This window comes from Eretmochelys imbricata, chromosome 11 (assembly GCF_965152235.1).
Source record: "Eretmochelys imbricata isolate rEreImb1 chromosome 11, rEreImb1.hap1, whole genome shotgun sequence".
In the NCBI taxonomy this organism is placed as follows: domain Eukaryota; kingdom Metazoa; phylum Chordata; order Testudines; family Cheloniidae; genus Eretmochelys; species Eretmochelys imbricata.
The window spans coordinates 19074042-19098519 of record NC_135582.1 but is presented as its reverse complement, the minus strand read 5'-3'; the positions used below and the strand labels follow the sequence as shown (position 1 = coordinate 19098519).

Sequence of the window (24478 nt, the reverse complement as noted above, 5' to 3'; positions counted from 1 at the left end):
AAGGGGTTGGGACCATTTTCACACATTAACATCAATGCTTCGTTTGTTTTAAAATGTAGTTATTTAAATTGTCAGTTCACTATTGCATTGAATACATTACACTTACAAAAGATAAAATAGAACAGAGGCTTGAAATTCATTCTGAACTGCTGAAGCAGCATTCTTTCTTCACAGACAACCTACGTTTACTTCCAAGCCAGCTAACAAAAAGCCTGCCAGGGTTAGCATAGTGGGTCACTTTTTTTATGTCGTGTTGTGGGGGAGGGGCAGGGATGTGCACACATGCTCAGTCTTTATCTTCCTTAAGTAGCAGATCTGCAGCCTAGTAGAATGTTTTTTAGCTAGAATAAATATAAGCTCTGAATTATATTTTATTTGGAAGAAATTCCATGTTGCAAATTGATTAGTGAGTGGGCGAAAGTTGAGAGTTGCTTTTATGAACCTAATTGGTCTAATTTACTCTTTATTGTTGTCCCTTTCAAGCTGTGCTTTTAATCTTTTTAAATTTTTTTGGCAATGATTAGACTTGTTTCCAATTAACAAGTATATTATAGCTGTTTACATTTAGTTATTTGGCTTGTATTATTAAGGCTAAAATGATGAATGTGAGTTAAAGGGGTCTTTTCTCCTTGCACTCCTTTCTTAAGCCTGACTGGACTTTCAAGTTTTGGGTCATCTGCTACTTTATATGTCTGTGTGGAAAAGGTGATTTTATAATGGAAGTTTTTGAACTTACAAGTCTTTTAGCTGAATGTCCACAGGTTAAAATATAGAACCAATCAGTAATATGTTTAACATGTGGCACTTGAGGTGCTTCTGTTCAGTTCTTGGCACTACCCATGTGACTGGGAATGTAGCCCCCAGTAATTAGCTGTAAGAGTGTGAAAGCCTTTGATGTGTTAGGGAAAGGGGGGAGGGGGATTCATTATACCATAGACTCCCAGAAGCAGAGTTAGAAGGTTAGAACAGTGCTTCTGGTGACTAGATGCAAGGCAACGGGAAAACAGAGCCAGCAGTGTTTGTTGTTTGGCGGCACTTAGTGTTGGCACTACCAGCAGGATACATGATGTTTACAGGTGTTGAGGAGCCAAAGTGAAGTGTTCTGTGTCTCCATGTGACAGCCTGTGTTTAGTTTCTTCCCAGTACTTAATAGATACTTTGAAAGAAAAAGGGCTTTCTCTCCTGCATTCTGTTTATATGATGATCTCCGCTCCGGTGGCTTACTTTATGCCAATGAATCCTGCATGAACCCTTCTAGCCCGGCATCCAGCCTTGTCCAGTTTTGCATCTTCAGCTCTGTCTCAGGCATCTCCGGTTGGATGTCCTGCTATTATCTCATATTCAGTCTTTATAAAACTGAATTTCTTATTTTCCTCCCAATTTTTGTCTTCCTCTTCTTTCTAATCACCATAGATACAGCTCCACTATTCTTCCCATTGCCCAGGCTCAGAATGCTGTATCATTTTTGATTTTTCACTCTACTCCTTCCCCCGTGTGCATTCTCATGCTAAATCCTGACACTTCTTCCTCTTAGCACTGTCTGCATTTTCCTCACTATCCCTATGTTCAAAACCATTTTACCTATGCCCTGGCAGTCACTTGTTTTGATTGGTGTAACTTTCTTACTGTTCTCCTCTCATCTCTTTAATCCCACACAGCCTTCCCACACGAAATTCAAGCACCTTTCCTCACCTTCAAGGTCATACATAATCTTACCGTCATCACTTTATTAATTTCTTCCTATGCGCTACCTGCTCCTTGTTGCTTATTGTTTTGTCTTTTTCTTCATTCATACTGCTCCCTATGCTTCAAAGAGTCGGACATTTCTTCTCCATCAATTCCAATCCTCATTTCTACTCCTAGTCTCCTTCCCACAAGCCCTGTTAAACTCATTCCAGGACTCCTTCATACCTTGCTCTCCTCCCAGTAATCCCTTTTTATCTTACCTTACTTCAACTGTTGTTTTCATTGTCTTGTGCCAGCTAAGATTGTTTTGGGCCGGTGACCATTACCTTTTGCAAATGTAATGCTATACATAAATGATTAATAATAACGATATTGCTTCCTTCCCATTCTTGATGTCTTTTTCCTTCCCTTCAACTCGTCTCATCCTACCCAAATATGAATTGAGGAAAAGTCTTTTACCTCATAAAATATTTAAGATTTAAATTGACCTTTTCCCCTGTGGCAGCATGTAGACCTCAGCATTCATGTAGTACTTTCACATATATGAAGGAATACCCATAACTCTTGACTCTGAGTTGCCTTGCCTCCCGTGTCTGCAAGCTTGCATATGTCCAAGAACTGTTTTAAACATCTGGTGACACGATACATCTGTGGTTTACAAAAATAATCTAATATCAGATTAACGAGATTCTTGTAAAAATTCTCACAAGCAGTAAACATACTAGTTCCTCTTTTTGGTATTGACATGTGAAAAATGAGAACTTTTGTAATCTGCTATGGTCTAAAAGTGTTAACATACTGTTAATATAATATATTCTAAATGCTTTAGCTTTCATGCAGTATTATTCCCTTGGTTTAGAGAAAGACTGTCTAATCTTCGCTTTTGAAAAGAGATTGAACAACTGTAAATTGAGCTATGATACACTTCTGCTTTTAATTTTTTTAAAAAATAAACAAATTGCTGAAAACAATGTAGTGTCTGTAAAAGATGCTGGATTAACAGCCCTGGAATTGAAGTCCAGAGAATACACAGTGCCATGAACAATATCAGTTCAAGCTTCCCCTAACTTCCCCACCAAAAAGACTCAGTCCATTTCTGGAGTGGACCCTCTGTAGAAGTAAGGAGGGTACTTGTCTCCTTGCCATTTCCATTAGAAGCTTCTTGCTGCCAACAAGGGTGTTAACCAGTGCAATTAGTAATTTGTTAAAATTTGTAGTCAAAATATTTTGCGAATTATTTTTCCCAGAAGGTATAGGGTGTAGGAGGTGGTGGTGATTTTTTTGTTTGTTTTGTTTTAATCCTTTGCTGAGCTTTTCCCTACTTCTCAGTTTGTACCACAGGAGGCCATGTGGTCTAGCAGTGGGGAAATAAGAGACTCTAGGTTCTAATTTTAAAATGAGCTACTGACCTGGTGTAACCCTGGTCAAGTAAGTTGGCCCCCCTCTGTTTCATTCAACCAGCCAGAAAAATGGGTTAAAAAAAATCTTGCTGGGAATTAAATGATGCGACCGAGCTAGGTTTAGCTGGGTAAATAAATCACATGCATTCAGAATGGAATTAGAAACATTTTACATCATTCATTATCATCTATTCTTCGACCACTCCAGGGGAAAGGTCTCTTCTTCAGCATTGCTCCTATGTCCATCATTAAGGCCCCACCAAGTTCACGGCCATGAAGAACATGTCATGGGCCATGAAATCTGGTCTTTGCCTGTGAAATCTGGTCTTTTGTGTGCTTTTACCCTATACTATACAGATTTCACGGGGGGAGACCAGCGTTTCTCAAATTGGGGGTCCTGACCCAAAAGTGAGTTGCAGGGCGGTCACAAGGTTATTTTAAGGAGGTCACAGTATTGCCAACCTTGCCTCTGTGCTGCCTTCAGAGCTGGGCAGCTGGAGAGCAGTGGCTGTTGGCCGGGCGCCCAGCCAGCAGCAGTGCAGAAGTAAGGGTGGCAATACCATACTATGCCACCCATACTTCTGCATTGCTGCCTTCAGAGCTGGGCGGCCAGAAGTGGTGACTGCTGACCAAGGCCCAGCTCTGAAGGCAGCAGCGCAGAAATAAGGGTGGAAATACCATTGTGATGGGTTTCCCCCAAGGTGCCACTTGGAACTGGGTTACCACTGAGCCCGCCTGACCCACCAGCCTGGGCTCCCTTTACACTGCACTGATGGTGACAGGCCCTCAAGCTCCCTCCAGCACACATACAGGTAGGGACACACCCAGCTGCAGCTAAGTAGAGATGCTGAGATCCGTTCTGCATGGGAAGGCTTCAGCTAAGGAACTGCCCAGCTACTCAAGTGAACAAACACCCTGCTCTGGAGGGTAAACCCAAAATTATACAGTCTTGTGCTGCACAGTGATCTGTACAGCGTAAACTCATGAAATTCGCCCCCTCCCTCAATGTGGAGATGGAATATACAGCAGCTTTTTGCCCCAAGTTATAACTCCCACACACTGGTTTGTGATAAAGCAAAAACAAATTGATTAACTACAAAAGATAGATTTTAAGTGATTATAAGGGATAGCAAACAGATCAAAGCAGATTACCTAGCAAATAAACAAAAATGCAATCTGAGCTTAATATACTAAAGAGATTGGATATGAATAGCAACTTCTTACCCTAAATGATGATTTAAGCCAGTTGCAGAGATTCTTAAGGGGCCAGCTTCCGTTGCTTGCAGCTTAAAAACCCCAGGTATTCCTTTCACAGGCCATTCCCCCACTAGTCTGGGTCCAGCACTTTCTCCCAGTTCCGTCCTTGTTCCTCTGCTCTTTCCCAGAGTTTCTGTGGGCGGGGAGTCAGTGAAGAACCACGATGAGGTCACTCCCCTGCCTTAAATAGCTTTCGCATATGGCGGGAACCTTTTGTGTCCAAGCTTGGTTCCCATGCCTGGTCAGTGGAAAAACCCTGGTATTCCAAGATGGAGTCCAGTACCAGGTGACTTGGTCACATATCCCTGAAGGGTCACAGCAGCCATGACTTGAAGGCTCTTTGTAGCATTCTTAGGTAGGCTCCCCGGTGGGAGATTATCTTCTTCTAAGACCTATTGTTCTCTCTAATGGCCCTTCCCAACCAGCTTTCTAGACTGATGGCATTCTGCCTAGTCGGCGTTCCCCAGGTGTAAACACATTTGTAATAGATGCATAGACAATATTCCTAACTTCAGATACCAAAATGATACATGCATACAAATAGGATAATCATATTCAGTAAATCATAACCTTTTCAATATCTCACATGACCTATCTTGCATAAAATGCATCATAGTTATGCCATAATCATATCATAATAATATCTCTATGAAGAATATGGGGCGTAGTGTCACAACCATACTATGCCATCCCTACTGCTGCTGCTGATGGCACTGCCTTCAGAGCTGGGCTTCTGGCCAGCAGATGCCGCTCTCCGGTTGCCCAGCTCTGACGGCAGTGCCACCAGCAGCAGTGCAGAAGTAAGGGTAGCAGTACTAACCCCTCCCCTCCCCCTGATAACGTTGTGACCCCCCCCCCCCAACTCCTTTTTGGATCAGGACCCCTACAATTACAACACCTTGAAATTTCAGATTTAAATATCTGAAATCCTGAAATGTACTATTTTTAAGATCGTATGACCGTGAAATTGACCAAAATGGACTGTGAATTTGGTTGGGCTCTATCCATCATAATGAAAGGGTTGCACACCTTGCATGTTTGAATGAGCTAATGAGAGTATAAAACTACTGCTGATGACTATTTTTCCCCTCTGACTTTATCAGCATGATTAAAACTGCTGGTGCAGCAATCCTCAGTGGCATCGCAATCAAAGGTTCTGTATCAGCATTTACTGCTGCCTTATCATAAATGAGGTATTGACTCCAATTCCAGGAAAGTTGGTTAGATTTGGTTATTGTAAATTGTAGTTTAGTATTATAGCAGGCCATCAAGAACAACTGTAGTTAAGGTTGCATAAGAATTTCCATTCTAATACCATGTTCAGCCACGTGTAATTTGCTGAAAATTTCCAGGATTGGCCTCTCCCTGAAGGTCAGTTTTTTTCCACATCTGAGTATGATTAGAATGGGGTGAAAACGTTTCACAGAAAATTCTTGCAACTTTATCTTGAATATCTGTAGCTCTGAAGTGGCAAGAAATACAATTTAAATGTGGCCTAGGAAGAGTCCTCACTGAGCAAAAATGTCTGAGTGTTCCAGTGAAAACTCTCCTTGAATATTATAGACTTGATTCAGTTTCCATTAAAGTCAATGAAAAGACTCCTGTTGACTTCAGTGGGAGTTACATTGGTCCCTAATTGTGTGATTTATAAATCTCTGAAAATTGTATTTTGCAAGTGTGCAATACACTATTATTGTGTATAGAAGACAAAGTGAATCTATAAAACTCAGCTAAATGGAAAATACCCAATACTTTAAAAATGCTGAAGATTAAGTAAAAATATGAAGTGAAAATCTGCTGGCATTCACAGACCACATATGTATTTATGTATGTTAATTAAGCTTCATAATTAACTTTCACTCCTTGAATTGTGCCTAATGTGTTCAGGGAAATTAACTTAATAGTGTTTTTCCCCATTGCCTAAATTGCATCAGAGGTGATAACGGAAATGAAAATATACAATTTGTGGATGCTAATAAAATAAAGTAAATAGCATAGAGAAAAGAAGTCCTTATATAAAATATTAAGTCATTAAAATTAGTCTGGACCATTATGACAATGAAATTTGATAAAGCAGAAAGAATAAAAAAATACATTATATAAGTTCGTATATCAGTTTGTAGAAAAAAACTATACTCTATCTGATAATAGGGAAAGAACATACATAGTTAATGATGTGTGTGCAATTTTAACTTTGCCACTTTTTGATTTTAGAATGCCCCTAAGATCGAAACCTTAACTATAGTATAGTTTTTCTTTATAGAATAGTTCGTACTTCTTTCCATGAGGCTGATATTAACAAATTAATGCAGTACATATTAAATGAGTTAAAAATTAGCTAACTGCTAGACCTCTTAAAGTAATTATTTATGGGGAACCATCATCTGACCAGCATGTTTCTTGTTAGGTCCTGCAGGGATCTGTTCCTGGCTCACCTGGAACGGAGTGATAAAGATATTGATATTGGATATCAATACTGATATCCAATATTTTATCAATGCGCTGGAAGAAAATATAAAATTGCTGATAAAGTTTGCAGATGACACAAAAATTGTAGTGATAAGTAATAAGGACAGGTCAGTTTTACAGAGCAGTGTGGACCACATGGTAAACTGGTTTACTTGAGCACTGTCAAATGCAAGGTCGTACATCCAGGAACAAAGAATGTGGGTCACACATACAGGATCAGGGATTGTGTGCAGGAGAGCAGTGACTCTGAAAAGGACTTGGGGTTGACAAATAACCAGCTGAACATGCGTTTCCAGTGCAATGTAGTGACTAAGAAAGCTAACACAAACCTTGGATTTATAAGCAAGGGACAACTGAGTAGAATTAGGGAGGTGGTATTACCACTGTAAATGGCATTGGTGAGATTATTCCTGGAATACTGTTATGTCTAGTTTTGGTGTTTGCATTTCAAAAAGGACACTGAGCCCTGGTCTACACTAGGACTTTAGGTCGAATTTAGCAGCGTTAAATCGATGTAAACCTGCACCCGTCCACACGATGAAGCCCTTTATTTCGACTTAAAGGGCTCTTAAAATCTATTTCCTTTCTCCACCCCTGACAAGTGGATTAGTGCTTAAATTGGCCTTGCCGGGTCGAATTTGGGGTACTGTGGACACAATTCGATGGTATTGGCCTCCGAGAGCTATCCCAGAGTGCTCCATTGTGACCGCTCTGGACAGCACTCTCAACTCAGATGCACTGGCCAGGTAGACAGGAAAAGAACCGCGAACTTTTGAATCTCATTTCCTGTTTGGCCAGCGTGGCAAGCTGCAGGTGACCATGCAGAGCTCATCAGCAGAGGTGACCATGATGGAGTCCCAGAATCGCAAAAGAGCTCCAGCATGGACTGAACGGGAGGTACGGGATCTGATCGCTGTATGGGGAGAGGAATCTGTGCTATCAGAACTCCGTTCCAGTTTTCGAAATGCCAAAACCTTTGTCAAAATCTCCCAGGGCATGAAGGACAGAGGCCATAACAGAGACCCGAAGCAGTGCGGCGTGAAACTTAAGAAGCTGAGGCAAGCCTATCAGAAAACCAGAGGGGCGAATGGCCGCTCCGGGTCAGAGCCCCAAACATGCCGCTTCTATGATGAGCTGCATGCCATTTTAGGGGGTTCAGCCACCACTACCCCAGCCGTGTTGTTTGACTACTTCAGTGGAGATGGAGGCAACACGAAAGCAGGTTTTGTGGACGAAGAAGATGATGATGATGATGAGGTTGTAGATAGCTCACAGCAAGCAAGCGGAGAAACCGGTTTTCCCGACAGCCAGGAACTGTTTCTCACCCTGGACCTGGAGCCAGTACCCCCTGAACCCACCCAAGGCTGGCGGAGAAGGGACTTCCGGTGAGTGTACCTTTTAAAATACTATACATGGTTTAAAAGCAAGCATGTGAAAGGATTACTTTGCCCTGGCATTCGTGGCTCTCCTGGATGTACTCCCAAAGCCTTTGCAAAAGGTTTCTGGGGAGGGCAGCCTTCTTGCGTTCTTCATGGTAGGACACTTTACCACTCCAGGCCAGTAACACGTACTCGGGAATCATTGTACAACAAAGCATTGCAGTGTATGTTTGCTGGCGTTCAAACAACATCCGTTCTTTATCTCTCTGTGTTATCCTCAGGAGAGTGAGATATCATTCATGGTCACCTGGTTGAAATAGGGTGCTTTTCTTCAGGGGACACTCAGAGGAGCCCGTTCCTGCTGGGCTGTTTACCTGTGGCTGAACAGAAATGTTCCCCGCTGTTAGCCACAGGGAGGGGGGAGGGTTGAGGGGGTAGCCACGCGGTATGGGGAGGCAAAATGCGACCTTGTAACGAAAGCACATGTGCTATGTATGTAATGTTAACAGCAAGGTTTACCCTGGAAGACTGTAGCCACTGTTTTATAAAATGTGTCTTTTTAAATACCGCTGTTCCTTTTTTTTTCTCCACCAGCTGCATGTGTTTCAATGATCACAGGATCTTCTCCTTCCCAGAGGCTAGTGAAGATTAGAAAGAAAAAAAAACGCACTCGCGATGAAATGTTCTCTGAGCTCATGCTGTCCTCCCACACTGACAGAGCACAGACGAATGCGTGGAGGCAAATAATGTCAGAGTGCAGGAAAGCACAAAATGACCGGGAGGAGAGGTGGCGGGCTGAAGAGAGTAAGTGGCGGGCTGAAGACAGGGCTGAAGCTCAGCATGATGAGAGGAGGCAGGATTCAATGCTGAGGCTGCTGGAGGATCAAACCAGTATGCTCCAGTGTATGGTTGAGCTGCAGCAAAGGCAGCTGGAGCACAGACTGCCACTGCAGCCCCTGAGTAACCAACCACCCTCCTCCCCAAGTTCCATAGCCTCCACACCCAGACACCCAAGAACGCGGTGGGGGGGCCACCGGCCAACCAGCCACTCCGCCACAGAGGATTGCCCAAAAAAAAGAAGGCTGGCATTCAATAAATTTTAAAGTTGTAAACTTTTAAAGTGCTGTGTGGCATTTTCCTTCCCTCCTCAACCACCCCTCCTGGGATACCTTGGTAGTCATCCCCCTATTTGTGTGATGAATGAATAAAGAATGCATGAATGTGAAGCAACAATGACTTTATTGCCTCTGCAAGCAATGATTAAAGGGAGGAGGGGAGGGTGGTTAGCTTGCAGGGAAGTAGAGTGAACCAAGGGGCGGGGGGTTTCATCAAGGAAAAACAAACAGAACTTTCACTCCGTAGCCTGGCCGCTCATGAAACTGGTTTTCAAAGCTTCTCTGATGCGTACCGCGCCCTCCTGTGCTCTTCTAACCACCCTGGTGTCTGGCTGCGTGTAACCAGCAGCCAGGCGATTTGCCTCAACCTCCCACCCTGCCATAAACATCTCCCCCTTACTCTCACAGATATTGTGGAGCACACAGCAAGCAGTAATAACAGTGGGAATATTGGTTTCGCTGAGGTCTAAGCGAGTCAGTAAACTGCGCCAGCGCGCCTTTAAACATCCAAATGCACATTCTACCACCATTCTGCACTTGCTCAGCCTGTAGTTGAACAGCTCCTGACTACTGTCCAGGCTGCCTGTGTACGGCTTCATGAGTCATGGCATTAAGGGGTAGGCTGGGTCCCCAAGGATACATATAGGCATTTCAACATCCCCAACAGTTATTTTCTGGTCTGGGAATAGAGTCCCTTCCTGCAGCTTTTGAAACAGACCAGAGTTCCTGAAGATGCGAGCGTCATGTACCTTTCCCGGCCATCCCACGTTGATGTTGGTGAAACGTCCCTTGTGATCCACCAGAGCTTGCAGCACTATTGAAAAGTACCCCTTGAGGTTTATGTACTCGCCGGCTTGGTGCTCCGGTGCCAAGATAGGAATATGGGTTCTGTCTATGGCCCCACCACAGTTAGGGAATCCCATTGCAGCAAAGCCATCCACTATGACCTGCACATTTCCCAGGGTCACTACCCTTGATATCGGCAGATCTTTGATTGCGTGGGCTACTTGCATCACAGCAGCCCCAACAGTAGATTTGCCCATTCCAAATTGATTCCCAACTGACTGGTAGCTGTCTGGCGTTGCAAGCTTCCACAGAGCTATCGCCACTCGCTTCTCAACTGTGAGGGCTGCTCTCATCTTGGTATTCATGCGCTTCAGGGCAGGGGAAAGCAAGTCACAAAGTTCCATGAAAGTGCCCCAACGCATGCGAAAGTTTCGCTGCCACTGGGAATCGTCCCAGACCTGCAACACTGTGTGGTCCCACCAGTTTGTGCTTGTTTCCCGAGCCCAGAATCGGCGTTCCACAGCATGAACCTGCCCCATTAGCACCATGATGCATGCATTGGCAGGGCCCATGCTTTCAGAGAAATCTGTGTCCATGTCCTGATCAATCACGTGACCACGCTGACGTTGCCTCCTTGCCCGGTATCGCTCTGGCAGGTTCTGGTGCTGCATATACTGCTGGATAATGCGTGTGGTGTTTAATGTGCTCCTAATTGCCAAAGTGAGCTGAGCGGCCTCCATGCTTGCCTTGGTATGGCGTCCGCACTGAAAAAAGGTGCGGAACGATTGTCTGCCGTTGCTCTGACGGAGGGAGGGGTGACTGACGACACGGCTTATAGGGTTGGCTTCAGGGAGCTAAAATCAACAAAGGGGGTGGCTTTACATCAAGGAGTATTTCAGGCAGGACTTCACAGAGGGTTCCAGTAAGAAATGGTGCACCTAAGTTATTGTTCTTATTGGAACAGTGAGGTTAGTCTGGCCTCTGATTGATACATGACTAGATTTACCTTGCTGCACCTTCTCTGTGAGTGACTGCAGTGTGACCTAGAGGAATGAGTCCCCTAGACAGGGGAGGGGGGGAAGCAAATGAGTACAAAACAAATCTGGTCTATTTCTTGTTTTGATCCACTCCATCTATCTTTTACATCTTTGGCTGGCAGCAGATAGTGCAGAAGGACTGCATAACATCCACATCTCATGGCTGCTCGGCAGAAGACGGTGCAATACGACTGCTAGCCATCCTCATCTCTTGCCTGCCCAGCAGAAGATGGTGCAATATGACTGCTATCCATCCCCATCTCTTGCCTGCCTGGCAGAAGATGATACAGTACGACTGCTAGCAATCTGTATTGCCTGCCTGCTCACCATAAGACGGTTCAATAGGACTGACTGCAGGACTAAAGAGAATGACCTGGTCAGGTCACTCCAAACTTAGTCCCTGCGCCCATGTCTGTCCAGGCGCTCCCGGCCAACGCAGCCAGGAGCACCTCGAACATGACGATGACGGCTACCAGTCATATTGCACCGTCCGCTGCCAGAAGGCAATGGGTTACTACTACTGTGTAGCAATGTAGTACCGTGTCTGCCAGCACCCAGGAGACATACTGTGACGGTTACCTGAGTGGGCTCCATGCTTGCCATGGTATGGCACCTGCACAGGTAACTCAGGAAAAAAGGCGCGAAATGATTGTCTGCCCTTGCTTTCATGGAGGGAGGGAAGGAACGGGGGCCTGACAATATGTACCCAGAACCACCCGCGGCAATGTTTTAGCCCCATCAGGCATTGGGATCTCAACCCAGAATTCCAATGGGCAGCGGAGACTGCGGGAACTGTGGGATAGCTACCCACAGTGCAACGCTCCGGAAGTCGACTCTAGCCTCGGTACTCTGGAAGCACTCCGCCGAGTTAATGCACTTAATGCACTTAGAGCATTTTCTGTGGGGACACACACACTCGAATATATAAAACCGATTTCTAAAAAACCAACTTCTATAAATTCGACCTGATTTCGTAGTGTAGACATACCCTGACAAATTAGAAAATTCAGAAAAGAGCTACAAGAATGATTTAATGTCTGGAAAACCTGTCTTACAGTGAGAGACTAAAGAAGCTCAGTCTAGTTTATCCAAAAGGTTTCAGAGTAGCAGCCGTGTTAGTCTGTATTCGCAAAAAGAAAAGGAGTACTTGTGGCACCTTAGAGACTAACCAATTTATTTGAGCATAAGCTTTCGAAAAGTGAGCTGTAGCTCACGAAAGCTTATGCTCAAATAAATTGGTTAGTCTCTAAGGTGCCACAAGTACTCCTTTTCTCTTTATCCAAAAGGATGGTAAGAGGTGACTTTATCATGCTCTATTAGTACCTACATGGGGAGAAGATTTTTGATAGTATATGCAATGATAGGAAGCTAAGCTAAACAAATTCAGACTAGAAATAAGGTGCAAATTTTAATAGTAAGAGTTATTAACCATTGGAACAACTTACCTATGGATGTGGTTGATTCATTTGAAGTCTTTAAAACTAGATCAGATGACTTTATAAAAGATATGCTCTGTTTTACTAAGAAGTTGTGGGCTTGATGCAGGAAATACTTGGTGAAATTCTGTGGCCTGTGTTATGTAGATCAGATGAGACTATTATAATGGCCCCTTCGGCCTTAAAATCCTGAGAATCTGAATGAACTTTCCTGCTAAACTTGGATTCAGAGGCTCAGCTATGGTTAAAAATTGTATTTGTGCAATGTCTGAACATAGCAAATACTTTATAAATCCATCTTACATAATTTTATTCTTGTGATTAGCCAATATTTTATTGGTTGAAGAAATTTTCATACTTTCAACTGGATAAAATGTGCACTGTATATTGAACACATCTATCTTGCAAATGAACTGTATCTTTGAATCATCACTAACAGTCAGGTACATGACAGTTTTAAATATCCCAATTGCATTTTCTTGGGTCTAATTTAAAGGTGGACTTTTATACTTTTATAATTTAGTAAATAATCATTCAAATATCTAGTTTTCCCAACCACTTTACACTAAACACAATAGTTTTGGTAGTGATGGAAACAAAGGAATAGAACAATATATAAGTATATATAAATATTTACATTTAAAAATATTTTGTTTTCTATCTAAAGTAAACTATTCAGTAAACTAGCTTCTTACAGTTAGTTCATGAGACCATTGTTCAAAACAGCAGCTAAGAGAAAGTGATTCACTGCAAAGTGGCTATTGTGGGTTTTTGCTTGCCATCTCAAGCTATTGGTGAAAGATGTTATCATGCAGTGATGCCATAATGCAGTCACTGATAAATGTTAAAATAGAAAGTATAGATTAATAGACGTACAGATAACAAAGAGAAATCTAAGACATGTAGTGGCCATTGTAGCAACTCAACTTTCTGTCAGCTTTGAGGAAAGAAAGTTACATTGTAGAGCAGTGGTTCTCAACCAGGGGTACGCAGAGGTCTTCCTGGGGGTACATCAACTCATCTAGATATTTGCCTAGTTTTACAACAGTCTACAGCAGAAATGAAGTCAGTACAAACTAAAATTTCATACAGACAATGACTTGTTTATACTGCTCTATATACTATACACTGAAATGTAAGTACAGTATTTATATTCCAGTTGATTTATTTTATAATTATATGATAAAGTGAGAAAGTAAGCAATTATTCAGTAATTGTGTGCTGTGACACTTTTGTATTTTTGTGCCTGATTTTGTAACCAAGTAGTTTTTAAGTGAGATGTAACTTGGGGGTATGCAAGACAAATCAGAATCCAGAAAGAGGTATGGAAAGGTTGAGAGCCACTGGTGTAGAGTAAGGGAGTAGGTTGTCATACAGAGGTCCTGTTTTCTGTAAAACAGCTTTATATAGACATAAAGACTAAAAGGTTGTGAATCCTGTGTAAATCAGTGTTTTCCTTTGTATTCTAATTCAGATGCTCTCACATCTTGTAACTTAACTGAATTAACTGCTGATGTAATGTGCACAAATATTGTTGGGTTTAATAGAAGTAGTTACAGTTTTGGTCAGTGTTTGTGTAGCTGATTCAGGTAAGCAGTATGAATACTAAGGAATTTTACCAAAAAGTTCCCACCTGACCAGGGGGAGCTCTGCCATAGACAAGTTTTAAGCTGCTTTCAGTAGTAATACCACACTTGTTAATTAAACATACTGATACGTGTTTAACTTAAACTATAGCTACTTCTATTGAACAGTGATCTCTGCATGCTGGAACTGCCCATTGGGACTTTTAGCAACACTCTTAAAATAGAGCCTCTTTGAGATTGCTCTAATTGGCACTGGGTGTCACACAACCCCAGATCAGAGAAATAACATGGGACTTGTCTACACTTGAAATGCTGTCACACTTCAGTGTAGATACTACATGCGTCAACACGAGGGGTTCTCCGATTGGCATAGTAATCCACCTTTACGAGAGGGAGTAGCTAGGTGGATGGAAGAATTTTTCAGTCAACCTACCATTTAACTTGGGGGTTAGGTTGGCTTAACTACATTGCTCAAGGATGTGGATTTCTCACAACCTAACTTTTAGTGTAGACTAGGCCTTAAAGTCATCTTTGATCCATTCTCTCCTCAACTGTGCTGAGTACAACTCAGCCGCAGCTCAGGACTTGAGTTTTTACTTGCATGATAGATTTGAAGTCTGGCATAAATGAATAAGAATATGATTTGTAGTTACAAAAATAAATTGATTTTAAAGTAAGTTATGAACATTTGTAAATGAAAGGCTGAGCACATGTAGGAGAAAACTCCATTAAGCTTGATGGATGTGGTGCCTCTGTATGCACACCCGGTTAATTGCACAGCTGTTTGGTTAGAGCAAAGCTGCTAAAGCAGAAGGAGACTGTAGGATTGACAGACTTAATGGCTTTAAAGTAATGGGTAGTGGAGCTTTTAAAGTGGCTCCAGACTAAGAAGCTTTACAGCACTTTTGTAACTAACCATTTGTTCACAGCAAGGAACCTGCAAACTCTTTTATCAAAGACTGCAGCGTTTGTAAGCTGTGCTAGGTAAATAGCTAAAAAGCAACATTAGAGCTAAAAAACCAACCAATTAAATGTTAAATTGGTTGTATTTCATATATATTCTATAAATATTTTCCTTTTAACCTGTATTTAGACATTATTGTTAATACAAAGCATGAAATATAGAGGATGTACAATGTGGTCAGTAAACATCACTCTTGGAGTTTCCAAACTCTTAAATATTTATGTTTGCTGCCTTAGTGGTACATCAATGTATTTTTCATTCAAATTCTATACTGTGGTGTTACTTATGTATGTACTAAGTGAGAATCAACTGGTATCATAGGTTACAAAAATAATTTACTATACATATAGAAATTCATGTGTGTGCATATACATTTAATTTCAATAAAGAATAATTGGAATTATTGTACATTTGCTAAGGCTTTGTCTACACTAGCACTTTTGTGGTCAAAACTTTTGTCGGTCGGGTGTGAAAAAAACATACCCGTGACCGACATAAGTTTCACAGACAAAAGCACTGGCATGGACAGTGCTATGTTGGGTTATGGTTAGAGTTCTTTGTCACCTTGACATATTAGTCCCAACTAAATATATACAAAATGATGGGATTTAAATTAGCTGTTGCCACTCAAGAAAGATCTTGGAGTCATTGCGGATAGTTCTCTAAAAACATTTGCTAAATGTGCAGTGGCAGTCAAAAAAGCTAACAGAATGTTAGGAACCATTAGGAAGGGGATAAATCAGAAGACAGAAAATATCAGAATGCTACTATATTAAATCCATGGTATGCTCACACCTTGAATACTGGTTGCTCCATCTTGAAAAAAAAAAATAGAATTAAAGGTACAGAGAAGGGCAACAAAAATTAAGCCTATGAAATAGCTTTCATATGAGGGGAGGTTAAAAGACTGGGACTTTTCAGCTTGGGAAAGAGTCTGCTAAGGGGGTGGTTATGCTAGAGGTCTATAAAATCACAAATGATGTTGAGAAAATGAATAAGGAAGTGTTATTTACTCCTTCACATAACACAAGAACCAGGGGTCACCCAATGAGGTTATTAGGCAGCAGGCATAAAACAAAAGGAAAGTACTGCTTCACTCAACGCAGAGTCAACATGTGGAATTCATCGCCAGGGGATGTTGTGAGGGCCAGAACTATAATGGGGCTCAAAAAAGAACTAGATAAGTTCCTGGAGGATAGGGCCATCAATGGCTGTTAGCCAAGATGGCCGGGGATGCAACCCCATGCTCTGGGTGTCCCTAGTTTCTGACTGCCAGAAGCTGGGAGTGGACAAAAGGTGATTGCTCATTCAATGATTGCCTATTCTGTTCATTCCATTTGAAGAACCTGGCCTTGGCCTCTGTTGGAAGACAGGATCCTGGGCAAGATGGACCATTGGTCTGACCCAGTATGGCTGTTCTTGTGTATCATTATTAATTAAGTCATATAATTAACTAAGATGTTAAAACTGACCATTTTTGCCTTTAGCTAGTTGTAATTCTTTTGATGCTAACCTTAAGCTTCGAGAATTATAATGCTGGAACTTGCCAGTGTTACTTTGCAGTCATTAGTTTTTCATAGAATTTATCGCTTTTATGTAAAACAACAGTGGACCAACCTGAGTGTGAAGTAAGTTGCATGTGGAGTACACAATACAACCTTTCTCTGCAACAGTATCTCCCAATTCCATGCTAATCAAAAGGGCAGACTGCACTATTTAAATAGGAGTGCCCTCATTAAATAAACAATACAAGGGAATGATGATTTTTTAAACAAATATGGGTGCATATGAAGATTAACTTTTAATTCCTATGGGATTCATGTGTTGGTTTAATTGAAAGAGGAAAGACCTGAGAGCCAGGACTTGTGGGTTCTGTTCCCAGCTCTTCTGTTGAGCTAAGTGACTTTCACTTGTCAGTTTCTGCATCTGAATAATGGGGCAACTGCTTACCTACTTAACAAGAGTTTGTGAGGCTTACCTTAAATAATGTTTGTAAAGTGTTTGAAAACCAGATCTTCACTACAAAGTTTTGCTGGCATAGCTGTGTTGTTCAGTAGTGTGAAAAAAACCACATCCCTAACCCACATAGCTTTGCCTGCAGCCCCCTCCCACACATGTAGGTGCAGCTTATACAGGCAAAAACAGTTCTTTTGTAGGTATAGCCTATGTCATTCATGGAGATGGTTTAACTATACTACAAAAAGAACTCGTCTTACTGGTGTACACTGTAGTCACAAGGGGTTTTTGCCAATATAGTTGTATAGCCTTTGTATTGTAGACTAGCCTTAAGATCCTTGAAGGAAGTTGTGATTAGTACAAAATAACATTAGTTGTAATAGTTGCACTGTTTATACTTTCATAGGACAGAATCATGAAAAAAACACCCTTCCCAATCCTTCACCTTCTATCAGCTAGCTAGCAATGGTACACAGAGTGAAAATTTGTCTTAGCTTAACATTGCATCACAGGTAAATTGTATAAAATGTCCATATAACTAGATGGGTGAAATTATTATTGTAAAATCTACTATATGAGATAATTATTTAGATAAGTTAATTGTCATGTTCACCAGTATCTCTTTCATTATTGTTCATCGCCTCAGAGCTTTGATTGCTGATAACACTCATGCTTTAGGTCATATTGTTGAGAAATGTTTAAAATGTTACAAAGCTATACAATATATCTTTTATTGACTTTCAGTGAAAGGAGTTAGGTTGCAGTTTGTGTTGTTTTGCTAATGAATCACAAGCATGTTCCCTCTTTCAGTAACAAGTCATGCAGTTTAAACAAGTTCAGTCAGTTTTGTTTTTCCTTACCAGCTAATGGACTTTCCTTCAGTTTGCTATTCTGTTGGTTAGAGTTAGTCTTCAGACTATTGCATCAGCTGCTATGTGTGGCAGATACACCAGTGCAAACTGGATATCTGCTAATGATGGCAAAATATTAAGATCTTGGATCTAAATAGGGACTCCCCCTTCCCTCCCTCCCTCCCATTAGAGGCTGTGTGCACCCCTCTTCTGCCATACCAGGATCCTCCAATCTCTCCTATAACCAGGAGTCCTGTGTGCCCCATTCTTTCCTGTTCCCCTCTTCCTTCCCCTTCTCCTTCTAGATTTGTTGCTTTAAAAAGTATTCTGGAGTGATAAATTCAAATGGAAGTAATAATTTTACATTATTTAGTTATCCTCCATTTTAAATTTTAGTTTGACAGTTGATAAAAAGTCAAATTTGAAAATCATACTTGTATGAAAAAATTATACCTACTGTTGTTACAAGTAATCCCTAATATTGCAAAAAATGATATAAATAAACAAATATTTATTGGTCCTCTCTCTATATTAACTTTGTGCATTTGACACCACTTTGTGGGTGGTCCATTTCACTGTTCTCCTAATGGTCAGGTGAACTTCCTGTTTCATTCACTAGCATGAGACCCTTGTACTTTTGTTCTGAGGGTAGATCCCAGGCTCTGCAAGTGTGTTACCAGTAACACAGCAGTACAGCTGCTGCTGTATCTGATTTTGGGTCCAGAGTGACTCCTTTTCTCTGGGCCTCTCAACAAGTCTGAGGTGCAGCATTAGGAGTGGGGGAATTGGAACTAGTCTCCCTTTCATTTCTCTGGTTCTATGTGTATCAGGGAGCACTGGGAGTCTGATGTTGAGGCTGTGGGAGCCCTTTCACTGGCTTGAGGAGCACCATGAGCATGGGAGCCAACTTCTTCACTCTGCAGGCCACAGAACAGAAAACACCTGGTGGCAGCAGGGACAAACAAACCATTGAGGGGGAAAGAGAGACCGAGAGAGCGAAAGGATGCCCTCCCCCAAAATAGGATCAAAAGAGCCAAGGGTCAACCAGCCTCTTCCCCCTTTTCCTCCATAGAGCTAGGAGTGGAGCAGAGCCAAGAGGTGCAAGATCCTGGAGGGAGTCCTCTGTTCAACTCACCAGATACCTCCATAGAAGTAGGGTCAGGAGAAGTGTGGGACCTGGATAGCAGTTGTATCTCCTGTCTCAGGAGCCAGGAAGCCAAGAGAGAGTCTCCACTTCTAGAGAGCTGAAAGGCAGTGGGGATTCCCCATCTCTGGGGTGGCTCTCTCTGCAGCAGTGCTTGGGCTCAGAAGAACAGTGGCAATCCCCTTCCCAGCTTCATCCATAGGGAGTTGGAAAGTAGCATGTTGGAATGCTGAATGAAAGTTAACAGGGAAGATGCCTCAGCAGCAGGTTGTGGGAAGAGTGGAGGCGTGAGGCTGGACGTGTTTGAGTTTCAGACCGGCTGTTGCTCCCCTGCTTGAAACAGTCATATCAACAAAAACGTAAAGAATGATCTGTGTAAAGCATTATAAAAAAGGAATTTTAAAAATGTCTGGGGATGCGGTTAGAAAATTGAGGAGTTTTTAATTAGTCTGTTTAAAAGAAATCTTTGACTGTTTCTTTAATCTTGAACTTAATTCTATACAACATTAAAATAGGTAGTGCTTTGATGGAAACTTACTGAATGTCTGTGTCACCTGGACTCTCTCAGACCAAGAAATGACTGATTCATTTAGATAAGAAAGGATCTTAATGGTAATCTTTAATTTACACAGAAGATGGTTCAATGGACAGCTAAGAATTCAGACATTAATCACACACTCTAATTTGTCATTCATGTCACCTGAAACACAACTGTTAGCTGTTTGATTTTTCAACTGTATTAAGTTTGAGTTTAAATATTCAGATTCTGTGTAATTCCAGTCTTGATTGGAATCCACATTATATGTATTGAAGCCTTCAATTAAAACCATGAATACTCATTTATATAATGTGAATGTTTATGGTAACATAAAAGCTAGGCCTTTTAGTTCATTAAAATAAACTTGCTTGTGTCTGATGTCATCGAGATGCCCACATATACCTGGCTCTGGTAACAAGTGTGTTTTGTGCTTTGTAAAACGATATTTCAAAAAGGGAGGAGTAGAAATACAAGGACCAGGGATTTTTTAGTTCTCTTTAATGACTTCTCCATATCCACATTCTCTGCTTGTGTTGCCGAAGCAAACTTGTGACTTCATCTCAGTTTCCTCCATTTAAATGACTCCAACATAGAAGTACTTTTCTTGGGCAAGAGGAGATGCCTAATATAACTCCATATCCCTCCCATATCTCTACTCAGACCATCCATTTGCTTCCATTATATATCTCTAAATTCGCTCATTTCTCCCTCCCTTCTGCCACCTGGGCAAATTTACAGGTCTGTCATTTCATCTACAGCCTTTTCTGTGGGTAGACCTTCTGAATCCTCATTTGTGTCTTCATTTCTTTCCTTTCAGTTTGACTGTGTTGTAGCATTCTCCTCAAATCACAGCTCGTAAAACTCTAGCATGTCCAGAATGTTACTGCCTCCTTTCTCCCATGTAGAAAGAAAAATTACTCTCTCAGCCTGTAAAAACACCTTTGACTTCCCATTCATTTAAGTATCCCATTTAAAATTGCTCTCCTGGTCTATGTAATCTCCATAGATTTTCTTCAGCATATCTCACCCTGCTCCTCATTCTTTATTTCCTCCCTGCTCCTTCTGTTCATCTGGCATTGACTTCTGTTCTTCTACATATTCTTGCCACCCCAGTGGAAAAGCCTTTTCTCTTTTGCTGCTCCTGTTCTTTACAACAGTCTTTCTGAATCTGTCATCTCTTCATGGATGGTTCATCTCATGTAAAATCTCATCTGAATAGGTAATTTCTTAGTGTATTCTTAATTTCTCTTCTCCTCAGCACCTGGGCTTCAGTTTTAGAAAAAAGTTATTAAAAAAAATGTATAGGGTGGAATGTTTAAAAAAGCTCAGCATTGGTCTTGCTTTGCTTTTTACATCCATTGTTGCCACAAATAGCTGAAGAACTGGATGGACCAGACAAAACCTACAGTAGTCTATATAAAGTGACTAAGAAATGGCCATGAGTACTGCTACCAAGTGCTGTGGATTTATTTTCTATATGGCTTAGTGCTGCTTTTTGGTTGTTGGTAGTGTTGTTTCTTTTTAAAGACACATGAAAAAGAAAACAAGGCGTTTTGCTGTCTCCTGTCCTATACCACTGACTTTAAAATACTGACAACCATCAGAGAACATTAAGAAATATTTTGTTTGTTTATTGTGTGGAGTAGTTTGGCAGGTATAAGGGGAGGGCATGTGTTTTTCAAGGTTGAGTTGTTTTAATTTGTAATTGTCAGGTTCTTTTAGATGGCAGAGAACCTGTTTTCCACATTACCCATTGTATATTATTTGGTGTGTAGAGTGGAATTAGTTATCCTTTTGGATATGGTTTATTAAATATTGTAAGTATACTTGTCCATAGTATGATGACACTAGAAAATAAAGATGAAGAATCTGAACTTCAGAGAACTAACTAGGAAATATCTGTATATTTTCCTAGTTCCGAATCCTCTCTTTTGATAGACTTCTTAGAAGTTACTTGGGTAATTCAAAATTTAGCTACATCTCTTCTGAAGCAAATGGAACCATCATCTTGTATTGATCCAGAAACTTCTTGTTAGATTTAAGTTATATTGCTGATGAGAACCAGCACTGAACAGAATAAAAACAGAACTGTTGGCCTACACCCCAGAAAAAAAGTGAACTGGCAATTTGAGATGATACTTCCAATTAAATGGCAGATAAATTAATATAGACCAATTGGATCTAAACTACCTTCCTTTCTGAGACAAGTTTATTTAATCTAGGACAGGCATTGGAAGGAAAGGAAGAGTATATTTTTTTCTTGGCGCGGGCATTACAGTAGTAAAAAAAGACAAATACAAACAATTTAAGCAAAGGTGTGTGTCTTTGGATTTAAATGAGCATTTAGCACAGCTTACCTGTACCTGAAAATAGGCCAGTTATAGCACAAGAATATATGTTATCTATCATCTCTAACAGAGGGAAGGTGATCACAGAAGCAACGAAAGGCAGGCCAAGAAATCTAGAGATGAAGAATGCATTTATCGGCCTTGGCAAACTAGCTTCCTTTGAGTACCCCAGTTTTTTACTCTGAAGGCTAGTATCTGCCTCCCTATCTGTGTATAAATTTAATTTTTTTACCAAAAGTACACACACACAACCATAATATCAACATGGATTTGTATCTTAAGTTATAGCTTAAATGAGCTTCCTGTTGGAGCTCACCAGCAAAACACAAACAAACCTGCAGGTGATTGATTTAGTTCTCACCTTAGTGTTCCTGTAATTTGAGGGACCACTATTTTAGACTCCACAGCCTGCAAAAAGTGCACCCTCCCTTGAAATCTGTTCCTAAAAGATGTTTGACTCTGTACTCTGTTACTACCTCATTCAGTTGCAAGTACACAGAGCAACCTTTTTCTTTTTTGTGTTGAAGAAAGAAAGAAAAAGAAATTCCCAGACAGAAGTAATAGTAATCAAATCTGAAATGTTGAAGAAATTTCTTTAATTATTACCACTTTTCTACCCAACCCTCCACCCCAATGTTAATTTATTGCAGCTGTGACATTTTTTTAACAAAGACCTCTCGCTAGCTCAATACTTGTATATAAATAAACAATGACTTTACCTAAAATGCTCTAGTCTGTTATATTGTTCTTGCGTTACGTGCAAAACATAGTCTTCTCGGTGGGTGATATCCAAATTAGTACTTAAGTGTGTTGAAATTATTAAACTGGCTATCTCTATTGACAGCATCAACAAAGAGAGCATTGTGGATGTTGAAGGCGTTGTGAGGAAAGTACATCAGAAAATTGGAGGCTGTACTCAGCAAGATGTTGAGCTGCACGTTCAAAGGGTAACATGTTTTTAAGCAAATAGTGCACCTGGGTAATTATTTCTGACACCCTTTTTTATACAAATTTATGTTTTCAGTAAAAGTTCATAAGATTTGTAGACTGGTCTTACAGTAAAGCTCATTAAAACACAAACTTAAATGTTTAATACGGTAAACATGAAGCACTTTTGTGGGTTTTGGTTTTGGTTTTGTACTCACGCACACATGCAATTTTAGGAATTTGTGGTTTCCATCTACTCTTTTTTAAAAAAAAAAAAAAAAAAAAATTCCTCATTCGGAACCGTATTTTGAAGTTAATAGCTGGAACGCTTTGGCTAGGATTGGCTTTTAATTCCAGTTCTGATTCTTGTCAATAGCAAATTCTGTCCATACAGATCTGCCTCTTTCTTTGTACTCAGAAGCCAAGAATTTTTTTAGATGTTTGTTTTAGTACAGAAAGATGCATATGTCTTCACTATGATGCAGAGGAGCTATGCATAATATGTGTCCCCTCTAAAGTTCTGTGAAATACATATAAGAGAGTACATAAATTCCCCATAGTTTGTATATTGTGGCTGGGGAAGTGCAGTTTGATACAATTAGTATTTAACATTTATATGGCATCTTTCACCAAAAGGACGCTTAAACACTTCACAAACTATACCCGTACAAACTACTGATATGTAGTCATCTTGGGGGTGGAGTTCAGTAGCCAGCCAATGTATAACACGTTACACAGGTGCAGAGGGGAGGTATATTTTAGCCAAGGATATTGAGGAAAGCCCCTAGACTTACTCAAAGTTCCATGAAATTTGTTTTAATAATCATGCAAATCAGGCAGGCTGTGGATTTTTATGAAAGTGTCCACACATGCCTCACCGTACATTTAGAGAGTAAGCTAAGGGACTGTCTTTTAATCTGTGTTTGTGCAGCTTCTAGCCCAATGGGCTCTTAATCGGGGCTTCTAGATACTACCATATTGCCGATATAATAATACTTTAATACCACATGGACTTCTGTTTATCTTCCTCAGAAGGGAAAAGGACTGATGTGATCTCTTAGGTTCCAAAAGCCCAGTTATGAATCATTAGGCTGGCACCTTCAGGCTGTGTTTCCTTGATGTGCTTATTCCAAAAAAGATATAAAATGCATTGTTTCTTGGTTTTTGGAGGAAAGAAATGATACTAAGTGTTCCCAGTACAGCCATGAGAATAAAGCCAAATAAACATCTCCCTCTTTTGACTTTTTGAGTAAACTCGCATGCTTCCAGTTAACGATTTATGCAAACACTGTTTCATGGTTATGCCAGAAATACCTTTTTGTAAATCACCCTTTTGTTTTGAGCTGGGTTTTATGCTATTTCTGTTACTGTCTCACTTTCAGATCTATGTGATCAGTTTGGCTGAGCCCCGACTGCCTTTGCAGCTGGATGATGCTGTTAGAGCTGAGGTGGAAGGCGAGGAGGTGAAAACTTTTTGTCCTTAACACACCTGTGAATTTTCGTTGTATTTGTAGTTGAGTAAAAACTTGAAAGCACTTCTTTATGCAGTGATTTTTGCTTTTTGACTTTTATTTAACTTCCTTTACATCCAGATTGTGT

At 40.8% G+C, this 24478-nt stretch overlaps 1 protein-coding gene across 1 annotated transcript in view; it reads left to right on the top strand.

The window, feature by feature from the left end:
* DARS1 (aspartyl-tRNA synthetase 1) overlaps positions 1-24478 on the top strand; it is a 72777-nt gene that overhangs the window by 18717 nt on the left and 29582 nt on the right. Inside the window, exons 5-6 of the mRNA XM_077830008.1 lie at positions 22797-22899; positions 24262-24342. Coding sequence (XP_077686134.1) covers positions 22797-22899; positions 24262-24342 — 184 coding nt within the window. The remainder of the gene's footprint in view (positions 1-22796; positions 22900-24261; positions 24343-24478) is intronic.